The 19,376-nt window shown below is 44.0% G+C and overlaps 1 protein-coding gene across 1 annotated transcript; it reads left to right on the top strand.

Annotated features, from left to right (window-relative positions):
* The first annotated feature begins 12,301 nt into the window (after positions 1–12,301).
* On the top strand, positions 12,302–14,289 carry LOC145937807 (uncharacterized). Its single transcript, XM_083041180.1, has 3 exons — positions 12,302–12,480; positions 12,638–13,382; positions 13,576–14,289. Exons 1-3 carry the CDS (start codon positions 12,302–12,304, stop codon positions 14,287–14,289), a joined length of 1,638 nt encoding a protein of 545 aa, XP_082897306.1.
* The last annotated feature ends 5,087 nt before the right edge of the window (positions 14,290–19,376 follow it).

Below are 19,376 nucleotides of genomic sequence, written 5' to 3'. Positions count from 1 at the left end.
AATCAGATATAAACAAAATCGGTACCTCGACTCTATCGGAATCCTAGACGGTAATTTCGTGAAAGGTACGACTCTCGCAGAGTTGCTATTGATTCGGTAACGCTAACTCGCAGAGAACGACTCACGCAAATTCCCTCCTTAAGTCCCGTGATTTTAATCTGAATAATTAGAGATAATTCTCACGCTAGTTAATTTTATTATACGGCACGATACAGTACGGTACGAGACGGTAGTACAAATTTTAGTAACTACGACTGTCGGTGGCAACTTCCCTGAGAGGGACACCCTCGCGGTACCCGGTACGCTTACACCCGGTGTAAGCTGGCCTCACGGTATCGAAAATTACGGAACAATAATGCTCCCAAACGAAATCGGTAATGGAAAATATCTCGTTAATGAGATGCAGCGGTATTCCCGGTATGAACGTAATCTCGACGCCAGCCTGCACCGGAACTTATTTCTATTCTCTACCTGAGCGGCGGCTTAGAATTTTCGCAGCGCAGTCGTCAGCTGGTCGGAAGGCTTCGGTGTTCGTCCTCACTGTAGTATCGCTCGCCGAACAGTGTCTCTCTTCGAGAGAGTCTCCCGGTCCTTCGAGTCCCGCGCCGATTTCCCGCGCATCCTGTCGATATTCAACCGCCGAGGGGGGGTGGATCCACCCATCGATTGCCCGTCTTTCCACGCGTCATCGCCGTGGATTCCGGGGGTACTATATGTCGTCACCGTTCGGTATCCTTGTGGTTGTATAGTGGTGTACGACGGATAGGGCTGTTTCAGGTGTCGGAACTGGCAGGCTGGCCGGGCCTTATTCCAGTTCCTCCTGATGTTGCGTTTAGCCGTATGCGGGGCCCTCCACTCATTCTGCAGCATGAGGGGGCTCGTCGGTATCCTTTGTATTATCCTCGGCGGTATCTATAAAAAATGTGTATTAGAGATCGGACTTTAAGGTGGCGGTAATGACGGGAACTCGATACGTGACCTGGGATTGGAGGCGTCTTCATCGGTATCCTTCCAGGGCGGTATCTTCTCTGTATTTCTTGAGTCCTGTTTCATAATTCTTTAAGGTCACCTCCCACTCAGGCAGTCGTCTCGAGACCCCTTAAAAGCTGGTCTAAGAATATCGGTAGGTATCGCGGAAAGAAATATAATCGGTTTCGAGGTCGCCTCCTCTCAGGTGTGAGAGACGACCCCCGAAGCGTTTTCCTTGCCCCCCCCCCTCGGTCGAGCCGTAGCCCTTGTGACGACGCTCCCGAGGTGTCACGTCACAACTCCCCCTTTCTAGAGGAGGACCGCGGGGTGTTGGGGTCCCGACCCGCTGGTTACCGCCGCTCCGGTAATATCCCCGGACGCTGGTCCTCAAGATCTCGTGGCCTACTCCGTCCACCATTTCTCCAGTTTCATCGCTCCGACAGTAAGGTCGCGATTCACGGGGTCTCTTCGGTATCGGCGCGGGCCGTTCCGTGACCTTCTTGCTACAATCGCGCTCTGCGAGCCGATACGTTCCGTCCCGTGGGTGACAGGAGGAACTCTTACCAGTAGGAGAGAAGGTGAAGAAAATAGGCGATAGGGTTATAAGCCTGCAGCTTTATTATCGCTCGGAGGTACACAAAAAACAACAAAAGGTCATTATAAACAACAAAAAAACAAAATTAAAAAAAAACAACAAAAAAAAACTAGGTATCCGGGAGGTAAAAAAAAAACAAAACAAAAAAAAACAAAAAAAACTCAATCGACAACCTAGAGGTACCCCGTAGCGAGAAAAAAAAACAAAAACAAAAAAAAAAAAACAGCCGAATAAGGCTATAGCGTTAGGGGGATGGTTGGTCCCTCGGGTCCCTTTTAGTGGGATTCCGCCGCCAGGTCCCTCTGCCACGACTATCCGTTCCGGGACGGGGAGTCCTCTCGCTCTGCTGCCCTCGGTGGCTGGGGTGCTCTCGGCTCTCTCCCTGCCGTGTACGGTTCCGTCCGTTGGTAGGCGGGTCCGCAACGGTCACACCGTCGGAGGGTCACTCCCCGCTGTCCGCACCCGTAACAAAAGTCCCCAGTGCGAGGGAGGGGGCACCCCGTATAGGAGTGTCGGTCGGAACTACAGTTCCAGCACCCCCCGGGGTACCGACCTCGCCTCGCGGGACTTCTGGGGGACCGCTCCCGGTGGATTTGGCTGGGACGGGGCCGCGGTTGTATCCGCGGAGAGGGGCTTCGTCCCCGGGGGTTCGGGGTTGGTCGGGTTTTCCGAGCGGTTGCGGGAGGGTCCGTTTGTGTGGTCCTCTCCGTACCCCCCGCCGCGGTCGCTTGGACATGGGCATCCTGGGTGCGTGGGTATTCCCGCACCACGGCACCCTCGGTGGTCCAGCGAGCCCGTCTAACCTGCCCCGCCACGTCCTCCAGGTCCAGCCAGAAACCCTCGTCGTGGAACTCGATGTACTCCCAGACCGGGCGGTGTCGGGACCAAAAGCTCCTCCAGAGCTTCCTGATCGCCCGCTGGTCCATCAGGTTACGTGGCATTCTACTAATCTATTCGGTAACAGGGGTATAATAGGGCTTTAGGTCCTTGATGTGGATTTTATCCGCGGGTGATCCGTCCAGTTGAGCTAATTCATAGACCACCGGAGAGATCACTCGCTCTATTTTATATGGTCCCTGGAATTTGTGTGCGAGCTTTGCTGCTATGTTTTGTGCAGCTGACGACAAAATGTGCTAACGTTTCAGTACCAATTCGCCCACCTTAAAAGTCCGATTGCGCCGACGCAAATTATAATGAGAGGCTTGTTTCTCATACGCCTGATTTAAGTTTTCGGTAACCCACTCGCGCAAGGATTGTAACCCCTTCATGCGTTCCGCCCAATCTACGGTATCCCCTGCCATCACTTCGGTAACCTCTCGACTACGCCGACTCAGTGAGTTTACTGGCTCTAATTCTCGTCCGAGATTCAAAAAGGCGGGAGATGCCCCTAATGAGGAGTGGGAGGCGGTATTATAAGCGAAACGGAATTCGGACAGATGCGCGTCCCATTCGCGATGATCGATAAACGAGATAATCATGGTCTTTAGGATCCTATTTACGCGTTCCACGGGATTGGCCTGAGGGTGGTATGGCGGTACGGTAGTGTGAGTGATGTTATGCTCCTCGGCAAAGGTCTTCATCACTTTATTGATAAATTCGGTACCATTGTCCGTCAAGATAAATCTAGGAGCGCCCCATCGGGAAATTACGTCTTCCATAGCTTCGCTAATCTTATTGCCGGTCGCAGCTCTTAAGGCTTTGCATTCCACCCATTTTGTAAAGAGATCTTGTACCACCAAGATGTAGTGGAATCCAGCCTTGCTGCGCGGTAACGGGCCTGTAATGTCGGCAGCTATAACGGTCCATGGTCCGTCCGCAATGCGGCGTCCCATGAGACCTGCGGGACTCGCCTGCTCGACTTTGGTTCGCTGACAGAGGTCGCACTTTCGTATATACTCGGTAACATCGCGGAATAAATTCGGCCAGAAATAAGAAACAGCAACGCGTTGGTAGGTTTTCTCGGTACCTAAATGACCGGCTTGCGGCATGTCGTGCGATTCCCTTAAGACTTCTCTACGGTATTCTCTCGGTATGGCTAACTTCCACCGGTCCAGATCTTCTACTATTTCGGAAATTACGCGCTTGGGTCTCAAAAAGTACAGTCGCCCGTCCATAACTTTCCATTGCGTGAACTTCCCTGGGGTTGATAGGACCTCTTTATATCTTTTACGGTACCATTCATCGGTAGTATTTGCTAAATCTATGGTATCTATAGCGGCAGTTACCTGGATAGCATTTATCGCGGCCGTTATCGTTTCTTCGGTATCTGTCTCAAACATTCGGGAAAGGGCGTCCGGCACGTGGTGTAAAGCACCCTTACGGTGGATGATCTCGTAATCATATTCCAATAACTCTAGTGCCCACCTCGCGAGTCTGCCTGTCGGATTTTTTAGGTTATGTAGCCAGCGTAAGCTACTATGGTCGGTAATCACTGTAAATCGGTATCCTTCGAGATATGGCCTAAATTTCTGTATAGCCCAAACGACAGCTAAACATTCTTGTTCGGTAACGGAATATCTCTTTTCGGGATCTGATAGTGCACGACTCGCAAACGCTATTACTCTTTCTTCGTTGTCGATAGTTTGAGTTAATACTGCGCCTAACTCTACGGAACTGGCATCGGTCTGTAACACGAACGGTATCTCAAAATTCGGGCATGCTAGTGTCGGTGCGGTAACCAACTGCTCTCTTATCTGCTCAAAGGCGCGAACCTGATCATCCCCCCACTCCCAGCGCTTGCCCTTTTTCAAAAGCCGTGTTAGAGGTTCGCTAAGGGTTGCGAATTGCTGAATAAATCGTCGGTACCAGGAGGACATGCCTAAAAATCGACGTAATTGTTTGATATTATGTGGGGCGGGATATTCTAAAATCGGTCGCGTCTTTTCGGGATCTACCGTCAGCCCGTCTTGTTGCACGATAAATCCCAAGTACCGTACTTGAGATCGACCAAATTCGCATTTATCCGGATTTACGGTAAGGCCGGCGGTAACAATTTTATCCAGCACTTTTCCCAACCATATCATATGTTCCTCGAAAGTTGGCGTGACTATAACGATGTCGTCTAAATACGCGAACGCGTGTGACTCCATTTCCGGGCCTATTAGACGGTCTAACAATCGTTGGAAGGTTGCCGGTGCTCCGGTAAGACCGTATGGCATTCGCTTAAAGTGGTATAATCCCTTCCCGGGGACACTGAATGCGGTAATCTCTCGACTGTCTTTAGCTAACGGTATCTGAAAGTACGCCTGGCTCAAATCTATGGTAGAGATGTAACGGGCTGAGCGTAGTTTATCGAGAATCCCGTTCATATTCGGTAGCGGATATGCGTCTTTTTTCGATACGCCATTAACTTTCCGGAAATCTAAGCAGAAACGGTATTTACCATTCGGCTTCTTTACCATGACGATCGGATTTGACCATTCGCTAAATGATGGTTCTATTATCCCCGCCGCGAGCATCTTATCCGTTTCGGCTCGTATGGCTTCTTGCACTTTCGGTGATACTAGGTAGCAGCGCTGTCATATTGGCGGATTCGAACCTACGTCTATTTTATGTTCGGTTAATGCGGTAACGCCTGGGTTTTCTGAGGGCTCCGGTAACGTTCGTAAAAAATTTTCTAATACCTTCTCCTGTTCGGGGGTTAATTCCGATAACCCGTAGCACGAGGTTCCGCGTGGGGTTTCTTCGGTAGCGAGACGGTAGCGAAGATGTGGCGTTTCTGCGAAGTACCATTCGCCCGTAGCAAAATCTACTCCTATGCCGAATTTCATTAGAAAATCAATTCCGAGGATGCACGGTACGGCTAAGTTCGGTAATAAGGCTACGGTAACTTCATGACATCGGTCTTTTAATTCTATCGGTATTCGAGCTTCCTCGCTAATATCCGCGAGTTGACCATTCGCGGTGCGGATTTGCATGCCCCTGTTTCTATGGGTGAGGATACCTAACGCGCGGATAATCTTGATTCCTTCGCGACCTAGTAGCGTTCGGTTCGACTCCGAGTCCACGAGAGCCGCGAGAGGATATCCGCGTATTTTAATGTAAAAGTATCGTAAAGACGGTAAGGTATCTGACTCTAAGGTGACATATGACTGTAGTAACGTATCCTCCTCCCCGGTATGTGTCACGGTTGTGTGGGCCTCGTCTTCATGGCTCGGAGTCGTAGGGACCCTTTCTACTGGCTCCGGCTGGCGTTTCCCGCACACGTGGGACAAGTTTGTACTGTAAAATCACGCTTACCGCAGCGGTAACAATACTTTCGGCGCGTTTCGGTACACCCACGCGCGCGATGTCCGGTTTTATCGCAGTTCCAACATTTTATGGAGTGCATGGCAGTCGCGGTAGGATTCACGGTATCACGGGATGTCGTATCGGAAGCGGTAGCCGTAGCGGTAACTGTCGCGGTCTCGTTCTTTTCGGTATTCGCGTTCGCGTTTTTGGCGGGCTTTTTCTTTTCCATCCTAGTAGCGGTAGCGGTAGCAACGGTAGCGGGGTTCTTTACTTTGCCTTTCGGCGCATGGTACGCCAAATCCGGGAAGATGGATTGTTCCGGCGGTAGCGGGGGTCGGTAATTTTTTTCGGCAAGAAAGCTTCTTTCGACTCGCGTGGCTAGATACTCTAAGGTAGCAAAGTCGGCGAACTCTTGACGTCGGATGCTTATCTGCAATCGCGGTAGCATATTCCGATGCGCGAAATTTAACTGTTCCGCCATCGGCCAGCGGGGTATCATGCGATTGAGCAACGCGCGAAGGCATGTTAGGTAATCGGCTGCCGATTCGTGTTCCCCCTGCGTTCGTCTAAAAATTTCGTCGCGGAGTGCGTACTGATAGTCGGGGTCCTCGAATCGTCCCCTCCATGCCGCCTCAAAGTCACTCCAGTTCCGCCAGTTTTCGTTTTCTAACCGGACCCAATACAAGGCCATATCCGATAGGAATAACGGTAAACACTTGAAAAGATCGGCATCTGATATCGGTACTATCGCTCGGGCTTCCTTGATTCTCAGCAAGAAAGCTTCCGCGTCGCTGCCCCGTTACCCCGAAAAGTGCAAGTTCCATTTTCTCATTAAATTATAGGCTTCCGCGGTGGAAGCGCGCGACGATCGGGGATCGGGCTGTCGCTGAAGTGGACCCACTCCCGTTGAGCCTGGGTTACTGCCTTTTCCCCCCGCGGGGTCACCTATTTTCAGTTCCCCATATGAGAAGAATAAAGGGGTTTTAGGGTCCGCCGAGGCTTCCTCCCCTAAAAGGGTCGGGTCACTCGACGGTCCGCCTTTATCCGTTGACATGGTCTCTTCGGTTTCGTTCCCCCTCCCGTGGAGGTCCTCCTCGTATCGGTAGAGTCGCGCCCGTAAAACCGGTAAAATGCCTTGCGTGCCTAATCCCCTATCCTTTAAATGCTGTTTCGCCTCGTCTACTGTTAACTGGTGTATCCAATGGTGTGGGTTGCTATCTTTCCGCATGTGGGGAGAGAAAAGAAATCAATTCGAACTTCGGGACACGGTAGCACAAGAAAATTCAAAGTTTCGATGGCAGGGGCTGATACTTTCAAATAAATCCTTGAATAATTTCATTCGTCGGTAGGAACGGTATTGCTAAGAACGCCGACGACCGTTATAACAACCTCCAAATAAACAAAAAGAAAAAAACTGTCGAGAAATCGGAATAAGTCAAGGACAAAAAACAAAATAATATCGTTTGAAATAATTTCCCAAATAAGTTCTTATATAAATATGGTTGCGGTAGAAACAATAGTGCGAAGGGTACAAACGGCTTTTATATTGGTAGCCAAATAAATCAGAAAAACAGTGTTGAAAGATCAGAGGAAAGAAAAATATAATAATAACACGAATACGCGAATCCCCAAAATATAAACACGAACAACACTCGAAAGCGAAATTGAAACTCTAAACAATACGGAAACTATAATACTCGGCTTTGTTAACCCAAAATGTTCGTTGAACTTAACCTTGATCTGCAAAAAAAATTTCTTTCTTCGTCGAAGACGGTATCGAGATTAGAGTAGCGAAAATATCAAAAATCGAGACAAGCCTCCATGTACAAGGTCGATATACACTAACGATAATAATGGTTTCGTATTTGGGGAAGGCAAGTAGAGAGAGAGGAAAAAAAAAACCTTGAATATAATCGGTGTATCTAATAAAATATAAGCTGTAAACACTATAGAAGATTAAGCCTCGATGTGCGAGAGAATTAATAAAAACGGTAAATAACGGGACGGTATACAAGAGAAAAGAGAAAAAAAAATGTATTAATATTTCGAGCAGGATTATCTAAACGCTGATTTTGACGGAAATGTACCTCTCGTACTAACGGTATTACGATATCACGGTTCTAGAACCTTCAAAGTTAAAGTCGGGTCATTCTTTGAATTCCCCAGACTTTCCCCTAGCCATATGTTCGGGCTGTATCATATGTCGGCTCGCGTGCCTAGGTCGTCTCGGGCGAGTAGAAAAACTCTCGACCGCTGAGCGACCCGGTACTTGTCAACACTGCGAGCGGTAGACAATATATACGCGGTGGCACACAAATTCCAGCGTTCCACGATTATAAATTTCATACAACAAATTTCTCGTGATCGGACAGACACTTTACTCACGAATACGGGATCCAAATTCAAAATTTTTACCAAATGTACGGAACACCTATACGAAAATTCACTGCAAATAGAAGATTAGTATACGACACAAAAGAGAAAACAAATATAGACACAATACGTAAATATCGGCACTCACTATCAGGCAATATTCTCTTTCTCGCTCTCCCGGTTTTTTTTTCTTTGGAATTAAATAAAAAATTTTCGTTTCGGAACTTTTAACGGCGTCGGGCCCCACGTTGGGCGTCAAAATTTGCGACGCCGTTGCCAATCTCGGACACGCCGATTCCGAGGGGACAGCGTGCAATGGTGAAGAAATCGGTAGCAAATCGGAAAAGTCGGTAAACGGTAATCTCAGTATCCAAAATAACGGAATCGATATTAGTTATTGGGCGCCAGGCGCGATTCCTCGCACCACGGTAACGATATTATAATAGCGATACGGGATACGAGTCCGGCAGCTCCGTATATGGCAGAGGGGTGCGGTTCTGGGGGAAATAGCTATACCGGAGAGAACGGTGAGAGAGATCGGGGTGAGAATTAAGACAGAGGTTTCATAAAAATTAACAATGTATATTTAAACCTAGAAAAAAAATGAATATTACATGAATAGTATAGAACAAGGACAATTTATACACAAGTATACTTAAATATACATGACAACGAGGTTTTACAGACACTTAGATAATTAAACGGTAATACAATGGTAATTCGGTCGGGAAACGACACCCGGTACGTAATCGCTATGCTATACAAAAGGTGGCGAATAAATACACGGAATTCTTACTTTTCGCGAACGATCTTAGAGCTGACTGTTTCGAATATACAACGATAATCTTACGTTCTAATCACCTTAAATAACCGGAAAAGAAACGGAAACTTGATCGACAAGAACTTTGATATGGCTACTTGCATCTCGAGAGCCCTTCGCTTCCGGCGCGAAGGTCGCGTAAATCAGATATAAACAAAATCGGTACCTCGACTCTATCGGAATCCTAGACGGTAATTTCGTGAAAGGTACGACTCTCGCAGAGTTGCTATTGATTCGGTAACGCTAACTCGCAGAGAACGACTCACGCAAATTCCCTCCTTAAGTCCCGTGATTTTAATCTGAATAATTAGAGATAATTCTCACGCTAGTTAATTTTATTATACGGCACGATACAGTACGGTACGAGACGGTAGTACAAATTTTAGTAACTACGACTGTCGGTGGCAACTTCCCTGAGAGGGACACCCTCGCGGTACCCGGTACGCTTACACCCGGTGTAAGCTGGCCTCACGGTATCGATAATTACGGGACAATAATGCTCCCAAACGAAATCGGTAATGGAAAATATCTCGTTAATGAGATGCAGCGGTATTCCCGGTATGAACGTAATCTCGACGCCAGCCTGCACCGGAACTTATTTCTATTCTCTACCTGAGCGGCGGCTTAGAATTTTCGCAGCGCAGTCGTCAGCTGGTCGGAAGGCTTCGGTGTTCGTCCTCACTGTAGTATCGCTCGCCGAACAGTGTCTCTCTTCGAGAGAGTCTCCCGGTCCTTCGAGTCCCGCGCCGATTTCCCGCGCATCCTGTCGATATTCAACCGCCGAGGGGGGGTGGATCCACCCATCGATTGCCCGTCTTTCCACGCGTCATCGCCGTGGATTCCGGGGGTACTATATGTCGTCACCGTTCGGTATCCTTGTGGTTGTATAGTGGTGTACGACGGATAGGGCTGTTTCAGGTGTCGGAACTGGCAGGCTGGCCGGGCCTTATTCCAGTTCCTCCTGATGTTGCGTTTAGCCGTATGCGGGGCCCTCCACCCATTCTGCAGCATGAGGGGGCTCGTCGGTATCCTTTGTATTATCCTCGGCGGTATCTATAAAAAATGTGTATTAGAGATCGGACTTTAAGGTGGCGGTAATGACGGGAACTCGATACGTGACCTGGGATTGGAAGCGTCTTCATCGGTATCCTTCCAGGGCGGTATCTTCTCTGTATTTCTTGAGTCCTGTTTCACAATTCTTTAAGGTCACCTCCCACTCAGGCAGTCGTCTCGAGACCCCTTAAAAGCTGGTCTAAGAATATCGGTAGGTATCGCGGAAAGAAATATAATCGGTTTCGAGGTCGCCTCCTCTCAGGTGTGAGAGACGACCCCCGAAGCGTTTTCCTTGCCCCCCCCCCTCGGTCGAGCCGTAGCCCTTGTGACGACGCTCCCGAGGTGTCACGTCACAACCGTCCACGATGACTGCAGACGAAATCGCAAAAGAAGTCATCGCACAGAATTTTAGAGGCATCAGTGACATTACTAACGAAGATCTTAAAACGGTTTATATATTTAAACTAAAGGAGAACAAACTACATACTAACTGTGTGTTGGAGGTGACGCCGGAAGTACGCAGGAGATTACTTAAAAGTGGACGTATTTATCTGCGCTTTTCGGCTTGTACCTTTGCGGACTATTTTAAGGTCACTCAATGCTACAAATGTATGGGCTTTGGTCATTTGGCGAAGAATTGCAACCGAGAACCAGTGTGCGGACACTGCTCGGGACCTCATCAAATGTGAGACTGTGTGATAGAGAGCAGCCTCCGGTCTGCTATAACTGCAAGCGAAACTCTAGGGAGTCTGACATAACACACTCCGCGTTAAATTTTAAAGTCTGTCCCGTTCTGTGCAATAAAATGAAGGACAGAGTCTCAGGCATTAATTATGAATAAAATGACTGGCAGTTTTGAAGATTTGCGCATTTGTCACGTCAACTGTCAGTCATTGCTTGCGCACTTTGACGAATTCAATCTGTTTTTTATCAATTCAGGATATCATATAATATGTTTGTCTGAGACATGGTTAAAGCCTGCGATTCTAGACAGCATGGTAAGAGTGCCGGGATACTCCCTGTTTAGGTGCGATAGAGAGGGAAGACAGGAGGGAGGAGTGGCTTTCTATCTGTCGGATACACTCAGAGCGGTGATATTAAAACAGTCAATTACGGATGCGCATTATAAAAAGCCTGAATTCTTAATCGCTGAGATTATAATTGACAATAGGAGCAAGCTTCTTCTCTCTGTGGTCTACAGACCTCCTTTTTTTTTTTTTTTTTTGGCGCTGTGGAAACCTCATGGTACCCTCATCCTCCGGGAAGAGGATGAGAGTTATGTGGGACTCCTTGCTCCCCTTGACCGATTCACGAATGGGTCGATCAGGGGGCTCAAGACCTACCTCACTAGAACAAGAGCGGGTGCCTACGCTGGCTCTTACGAGGATGGCAGGGAACTACCGAGCATTGCTTCCTGCCATCCTCTGGCCCGACCTTCCCGGAAGAGCATCTTCCTCGAGAGGAAGATACTCTCCTCCGCACATCGTGCGGTCCTATCCGGTTGCGGCGCAGGGGGCACCGCCCCCACGCCGCGCCCTCCCAAAAAGTTTGGGGGACGGGGTCACGGCTCGAGTGTTCCCGCCACCCCCCGCTCCCGGAACGAGGCTCCCTCTCCCTCCCAAAAGGGACGGGAGATTCGGCCAACGCTCCGGGAGCCCTACTCCTGGGAACTCTCCCGCAGAAGGGGAGGGAGCACCCCCGCAGGCAGTGGTGTCCTCCCATCGGCGCTCTAGGCACCGGTGAGAGGGCCGCCCCTGTCGCGTCCCTTCCCGGGGGGGATCACGTGCAATGGGGCTCGGTGGTAGCTGAGCCCCTGTGATCTCCCCGTGTCCCCAGGCCGTGGTTCCCTCCCTTAACGGGATTCGACCGTCGGCCCGGTGGCATCGCCGAGACCCTCCCCTGGGGGAGGACCTCGGCAGGGGCGGGGGCGGATGCCGCCCGACTCCCGGCCGCAAGGCTTTCGCCGTGCGGTCGCCAGCCGGGCGACACCCGCCCCCGCCCACCTTCGCGGACTACAACTCCACCCCCGAAGGGGGCCTCTTTCTTATTGCCGGGCGGGGGGGGGGGCAGCGCCCCCCGCCCAGCCTTAGCGCCCCAAAAAGGGGCCTTCCTCCTCCTCCTCTTCTCCACCGGGCGAGGGGGGCACAGCGCCCGTCTACAGACCCCCTAACTGCGGATATCTGCACGAATTTGAAAACCAGTTCCTCGATCTACAGGTCAACTATATTCACTCAATCATTCTGGGCGACTTTAATACCGATATGAATCAGGTTACATATGATAGGACACAACTCTGCAACTTTATAGAGACTTCGAGCATGTTTATGGTCCCCTACGAGCCTACACACCATCTGCGCAATTCAAGTACGCTATTGGATCTGTGCATAGTAGATGACGCTAATAAACTGGTCAACTATGGACAGGAGGCTGTCCCGTTCTTGTCAGCACACGATCTAATTAGCATTACATATGGCATACGAATAGAGAGGCGCTCACTCCGACAGATAATGTGCAGAAATTTTCAACACTTCAAGGAGGATGATTTCTTTGCGGATGTAAAGAGCATGTGACTGGACCGACCTCCTGTCTACGGACAGCCTAGAGAAGAAGGTGAAAATCTTCAACGAAAAACTTCTTAGATGCTTAGATAAGCAAGCTCCAGTGCGCACTATTGTGTTCAGGATACCGCCGGCTCCGTGGTTAACTGAAGAAATAAAAATAGCCATACGAGATCGGAATGTGCTCAGAAGAACATGGAGAAGGAGCAGAAACGGCGCAGACTATGATGCTTTCAAGATCAAGCGAAATCAGATGCAGAGTAAAATAAGAACTGCGAAGAAAAATTACTATCTTGCGGTATTTGGTAGAAAAGACAGGCCAGACCTAACCTGGAGCAAACTAAGACACCTAGGGCTTATAAAACAAAAGGAAAACAATTACAGATTAACGCATACTGTAGATGAAATAAACGCTTTCTTCGCTGATGCTGAAAATAATACCGAAAATGATGTTCCTGAGGAGCGAGATGTGTTGGATTGGTCTGACTACACCTTCGATGACACAAGATTTTATTTTAAGCATATTACACCGGATGACATTCTTAAAGCTATTAGGAAAATCAAATCAAATGCAGTAGGCATAGATGGTGTTAGCATAAAACTCATGAGGATGACTCTGACATACATAATGCCCATTATCGAGCATCTACTTAACTTCTCTATCACAAATGGTATTGTTCCCTTACTTTGGAAGTCTGCTGTAATTACACCAATACCTAAGATAAAACAGCCGACCTTACTGAAGCACTACAGACCGATATCAATACTGCCAACCATAAGTAAGGTACTTGAAAGAATAGTCTCGGACCAAATAGTGGAATATTTAAACAAAAATGAATTACTAGATCAATGCCAGTTTGCTTACAGAAAAAATACATCCACGCAGACTTGCGTAATAAGAATGTTGGACGACATCAGACAGGCTGCGGATAAGAAAAAAATAACGATATCCGTCTTCTTCGATTTCTCAAAAGCAGATACTCTTAAATAAACTAAGGGCGAAAGGTTTCTCGAATGCAGTAATAAACTGGCTATCCTCATACCTGACTGAAAGAACGCAGGCAGTCAGGGATCGATATAATGATATTACCTCGAATCTGATTTACACTGGAGATGGAGTACCACAGGGGTCGGTTCTGGGGCCCCTACTGTTCGTATTGTATGTGTCGGACATTAAGGATGGTATAGGCAAATGTAAATATAATCTATATGCCGATGATCTGCAAATTTATCTACATGAGGAACCATACAACTTGCATAATGGCATTGCTCAGGTCAACAACGATGTTGAAACAATAATCTCCTGGTCGAATAAAAACAAACTCTTACTGAATCCTAATAAAACTCAGGCCATCATATTTGGTTCAAGAAAATACATCAATGCAATCAATTTTGACAATCTTCCTAGTATAATGGTGGGAAGTTCGAGGGTCAAGTTTTTGACGAGCATAAAATATCTTGGCGTTAATATTATGAACACGTTATCGTGGGACATACAAGTAACTAGCACTGTTAAGAACGTTCGATCGAAACTCTACCAACTAAAAGTATCCAGACATCTTCTGCCTCATGAGCTGAAAATTAAATTGATTATGACACTAATCATGCCACACGTGGACTATTGTTGTGCTGCCCTCACGGACATGACCGATCAGCTCAATGTATGCCTGGATAAAGCACTGAATGCATAAGGTTTGCATTTGGTGCAAGATGGGACGAACACATCACTCCCTACTACAAGAGATTGCATTGGCTTAAGATAGAGGAACGCAGACTCTACTTCGTGGGAAAATTGATCTTTAGCATCATTCGATCACGACAGCCAGTGATTCTGTATAGGGAGCTCACTCTCAGAACGGAGCACTGTTCACGTGAAACAAGAGCTGCGAGTGACCTTCTTGCAATGCCAAAATGTAGAACAGAGATTTATAGGCGCTCTTTTAGAACGACAGCGTCTAACCTTTGGAATGAGCTACCTCCCACACTACGTACAGCAAAGTCGACTAATGAATTTAGAAATGAGCTTTACAAGATTCTGCTACAGATATATTAGTTTTTCAGTCCTTATATTAGGCAATTGTTTCTCTGGCAAGTCCTGTCTCAAGTATGATACGAGGAAACTAGACTATTTTCATGTTAGACTTATATATTGATATGGATGCTGCTAGTATAATCCTACTGTACCGTCGCACTGTTCTTATACTGTCTATTTAACTGCTGTTCTTTTCTTTAATCTGATACCTCTATACTGTCATAATTTCTTCTGTATTATTTCTCTTAAATTATTTCTTATATTAACATAATTTCTTTAATTTCTTTTGTATTATTTTTTTTATCTATTACTTTTGTATTATAGTTCATTTTTGTGTTATTTTTATATTATCTTTATATTAATCTTATGTTTATCTTTTCTTTACTTGTGTAAATTGTATTTCGTATGTATTAACAAATACTTGTAAACTACTTTGATGGTGCGCTTGAGGGGATTCTATCCCAGGGCGCTGCAATAAATATACGCTTTCTCTCTCTCTCTCTCTCTCTCTCTCTCTCTCTCTCTCTCTCTCTCTCTCTCTTTCATCCTTATTTATATTACATATATTACTATAAACATTGTTTTCAGGATTAGCTGTCAAAAAACTACCTTCTGTATGTGATGGACCTGGTATATCATCTTGAATATTATTATTTGACTGTTTCACACAATTTTGTGAACTATTTTTTTGCAAATTGTTTTTAGTTTCAAAAATAATTCTTTTTTGTTGTCTTAAAGATACATTATGTGAATGTTTGCGCGAACTAGAATGTTTCAATATAAATGGTTTTATATTTACTTATCTGCGTGTATATTGCGTATCCTATATGTGCTAGAGTCCTTCTTCTTCGCCTTTAGACCAATCCCAATAGTAGTAAAGATGAAAATAAGCCAGTCAACAACAGGTAAACTCTTATATATTTCTCTGTTCTATATGCTCCGTTCTTCCTCGCTGTAATTTCTGTATGCTTCTTGTGACTCCTCCACACAAAACAAAACATGCGGCAACGCTTGCCGCGGCTGTCGCGCAACCGCGCAGCCAATAACGACACGATAGTCGATTTACGATTTGCTCTTATCTTATGAAAAGGCGGGAAGTTTCGGAATAGATTAGATGTGACAAATAATATATAAATATAATAATTGATAATATTAAAATTTTTAATTTGTAATTCTATATATATATATATATATATATATATATATATATTTATGTATATGTATAATATATACAAGGTATCTCCAAACTCAATGCCAATTAATATACAGCGGCTTTAGAACATGAAAATAAGCCGAAAATATAGCAAATAAATATGTCCGAATTCAAACAATATCGGAATTATATTAGTTATATTAAAATTGCTTTTGTAAGAAAATATAAATTTAAATAAATGTTGTTTAATATGTTCTTTATTCTGTTTAAAGTTTTACAAAAGATGTTTAAAAATTCCTCTGTCAATTTCAATACACTTTCTAGCACAAATTAATAAATTGTTCTGAGCTTTTTGAAAAATGTCATCTGCGAAATTCCAAACATTTTAAGCTCCAAACAATTTATTAATTTGTGCTAGAAAATGTATCGAAGTCGACGGAAGCATTTTTGAGTATCTTTTGTAAAGATTTGAACAGAATAAAGAACATTAATTATTTCAATTTATATTATTTTTTACGAAAGTATAACTTTAATCTATATATAATTCCGTTCGAATTCGGACATATGTTTATTTGATATTTTCGACTTGTTTTCATGTTTTAAAACCGGCGTATCAATTTGGCACGGAGTTTAAAGACACCTTGTATGTATAATATATAATTTCACTTTTTTAAATATAATTTTATTACAATTGAAATTTACAAGTTATTTTTATACATATAATTATATATGTATAAAAATAACTGGCAAATTAAAGCATAATTATCACACAATATGCAAGCTATATTTTTGTTGTTATTTTGTGACAGCAGATCATGCGGCATTTTTGCAATGTTTCTGCCATTATCATCTGAAATAGCAGCACATGTTTGCTTTTTAACGGGTTTCTGCAATCACAAGTACAATCGTAGATAAGCTCGATTCTTGACGATTTGTATCATTTCTAATGTGACATCTTTATATAATAAGTACGATCTGTCTGTCTGTCTGTCTGACCGCGAACTACTTCCACATTTATGGACCGATTTTCTCGCAATTGGTATCAAAGTGTTGCAAATTTTTCGAGAATGGCTACTATGTGGTTTTTTTTTTTAGTTTTACACCCCACCTACCCACTCACGCACCCACCCACGCACAAACACACACACACACACACACACATACACACACACAAACACATACATATGCACCCGACACATCCGAATACACCCGACCACACCTGAACATACCCGAACATATCCGAAAACATCCAAACACACCCAAACACACACAAACACACATGAACACACATGAACACACATAAACACACACGCACACACATTTTTTTAAAATCACCTCTTAGTTGTGGCGTGAATAAACATGAATAGACTATCACAATCGTGAATGAGCATGAATAGACTATCACACAGACACACACACACACACACACACACACACACACACACACACACACGAAAATCAGAGCATTTATTTATTAACAATAAATTATTTTAATATCGCTAGTAGATTAATCAAAGGATCAATATTGAAAATAATCGACCACACTAGCACAATTTTTTACACTTTATTAAAAGTTACGACGTTTCGACCATATGGTTGTGATCCTTTTCAAGTATACACTAAAATAATACAATTAAACTTATAAATCTAAACGGTTTTAAGATAGTAATATGCATAAAATAAGTTGGATATAAAAAGAGTACATACGTTAAAAATGTGAATCTTAGACAAGCATGTTCAAATAAAAGATTCGCTCGCACATGTTGTCAGCATTAAAGGCGAGAACGTTAAGTTAGTAAGAAACCTTGTCAATAACTAACAATATTAGAAAACTTGTTACACGACCTTTATTATTTTATCATAAATATTATTTAAGCTCTCAGTGTCCTTTTGAAGATTAATTGTATTCTTAAATTTTTTAATGTAGAACATTTCCGCAATTTCTCTTTTACGCACATGTTTCTCATTATGTAATATATTGAGTTTAGTCCAATCAAATTCATGTCCATATTTTATTTTGTGTTTACTTATAACAGAATGATTTGTTTCATGTAATTTAATATTTTTAAAATGTTCGTTCGTACGAGTCCTTAAATGTCTTTTAGTTTGTCCAATATATGATGCATTACAATCTTTACAATCTAATTTGTATACAACATTTGTTCGGTCATTTTTATGTAAAGTGTCTTTGCCACGTTTTATTAACATATTTAGTTTTTTATTAATTTTATAAACGACGTTCAAACCAACTCCACGTAAAACTCGACATAAATCTTGACTAGTATCTTTAACATATGGGAGTGACAGAAAGGACGTCCTATCGAATTTCCCTTGGTTCAAATCTATATCGTTATTGTGATTGCGATTTTTTAAAAAATTGATTCTTTTTTATGTGTCGCTCAATAATGTGTTTGGGGAAACAATTGTTAAGTAAAATATCGTATACTAAATCAATATTACTATAGTGGAATCTATCATGTGATAATAAAATTGCATGATCTACAAGATTATAAATAGTATTGATCTTATATTTTAGAGGATGGTTAGAGAAAAAGTTAATATATCTTCCAGACGAAGTAGGTTTTCTGTACCAATTAGTAATAAGTCTATTATCCACGCGAGTGATCGTTGTATTTAGAAAACTAATGGACGAATCAACCTCAATTTCATACGTGAACTTCAGGCGTTGGTGGTAATTATTGAAAGTCGCTAATATCTCACTCAATTTTTTACGCGGTGGCGAATATATCGTCTACATATCTATAATATATAGGTACCATGAAACTTAACGACTCTAAACATTGTGTCTCAAGATCATCCATTACCATATCAGCGAGGATAGGTGATAGGGGGGAACCCATTGGTGTGCCGAAAATTTGTTCAAAAAATTGACCATTGAAAATAAAACTGGTTGAATCTAAGACTAATTATATTGCGTATAGGAACTGAGTTAAACTGAAATCTGTGTTCTTAGTAATATCGTTCCAACGTTTTTTAATAGCATTTAACACTAATTCTTTGGGAACGTTTGGAATTAACGCACTAACATCTAACGATATCATTATATCATTATCATTCATAGAAGTATCTTTAATATTTTTGACAAAGGACCAACCATCTTTGACATGTGATTTTGGTTTTTTGATTGAGTTATGTAATATTTTGTGTAGATAACCAGAAACATTGTATAACGGACTACCAAGTGACGATACTATAATTCTCAATGGCATACCAGTTTTGTGAACCTTCGGGAGACCGTAACTGTGTGGCATATTGCCATTGGTACTATCTTAAAACCGTTTAGCTTTATAAGTTTAATTTCAATTGTATTATTTTAGTGTATACTTGAAAAGGACCACAACCATATGGTCGAAACGTCGTAACTTTTAATAAAGTGTAAAAAATTGTGCTAGTTTGGTCATTTATTTATTAACGGATTGATTTTTTTTAAATCGATGCCCAACATTTTTAATTTTTTCGTATAGCGAGATTTTGCCGAAATTTTGATTTTGTGTATAGAGAGGATTTTTAATGGGTGGGAGTCCTATGCTCCCCCGCAACACCGGGGATGCATAACATTTTTTCCGTGTATT

The sequence above is a fragment of the Prenolepis imparis genome, unplaced genomic scaffold (assembly GCF_030444845.1).
Source record: "Prenolepis imparis isolate NDT839.2.m4 unplaced genomic scaffold, iyPreImpa1.0 SCAF_6, whole genome shotgun sequence".
Lineage (NCBI taxonomy): Eukaryota > Metazoa > Arthropoda > Insecta > Hymenoptera > Formicidae > Prenolepis > Prenolepis imparis.
The sequence above is the reverse complement of the archived record's forward strand: the minus strand, read 5'-3'. Positions and strand labels throughout refer to the sequence as shown.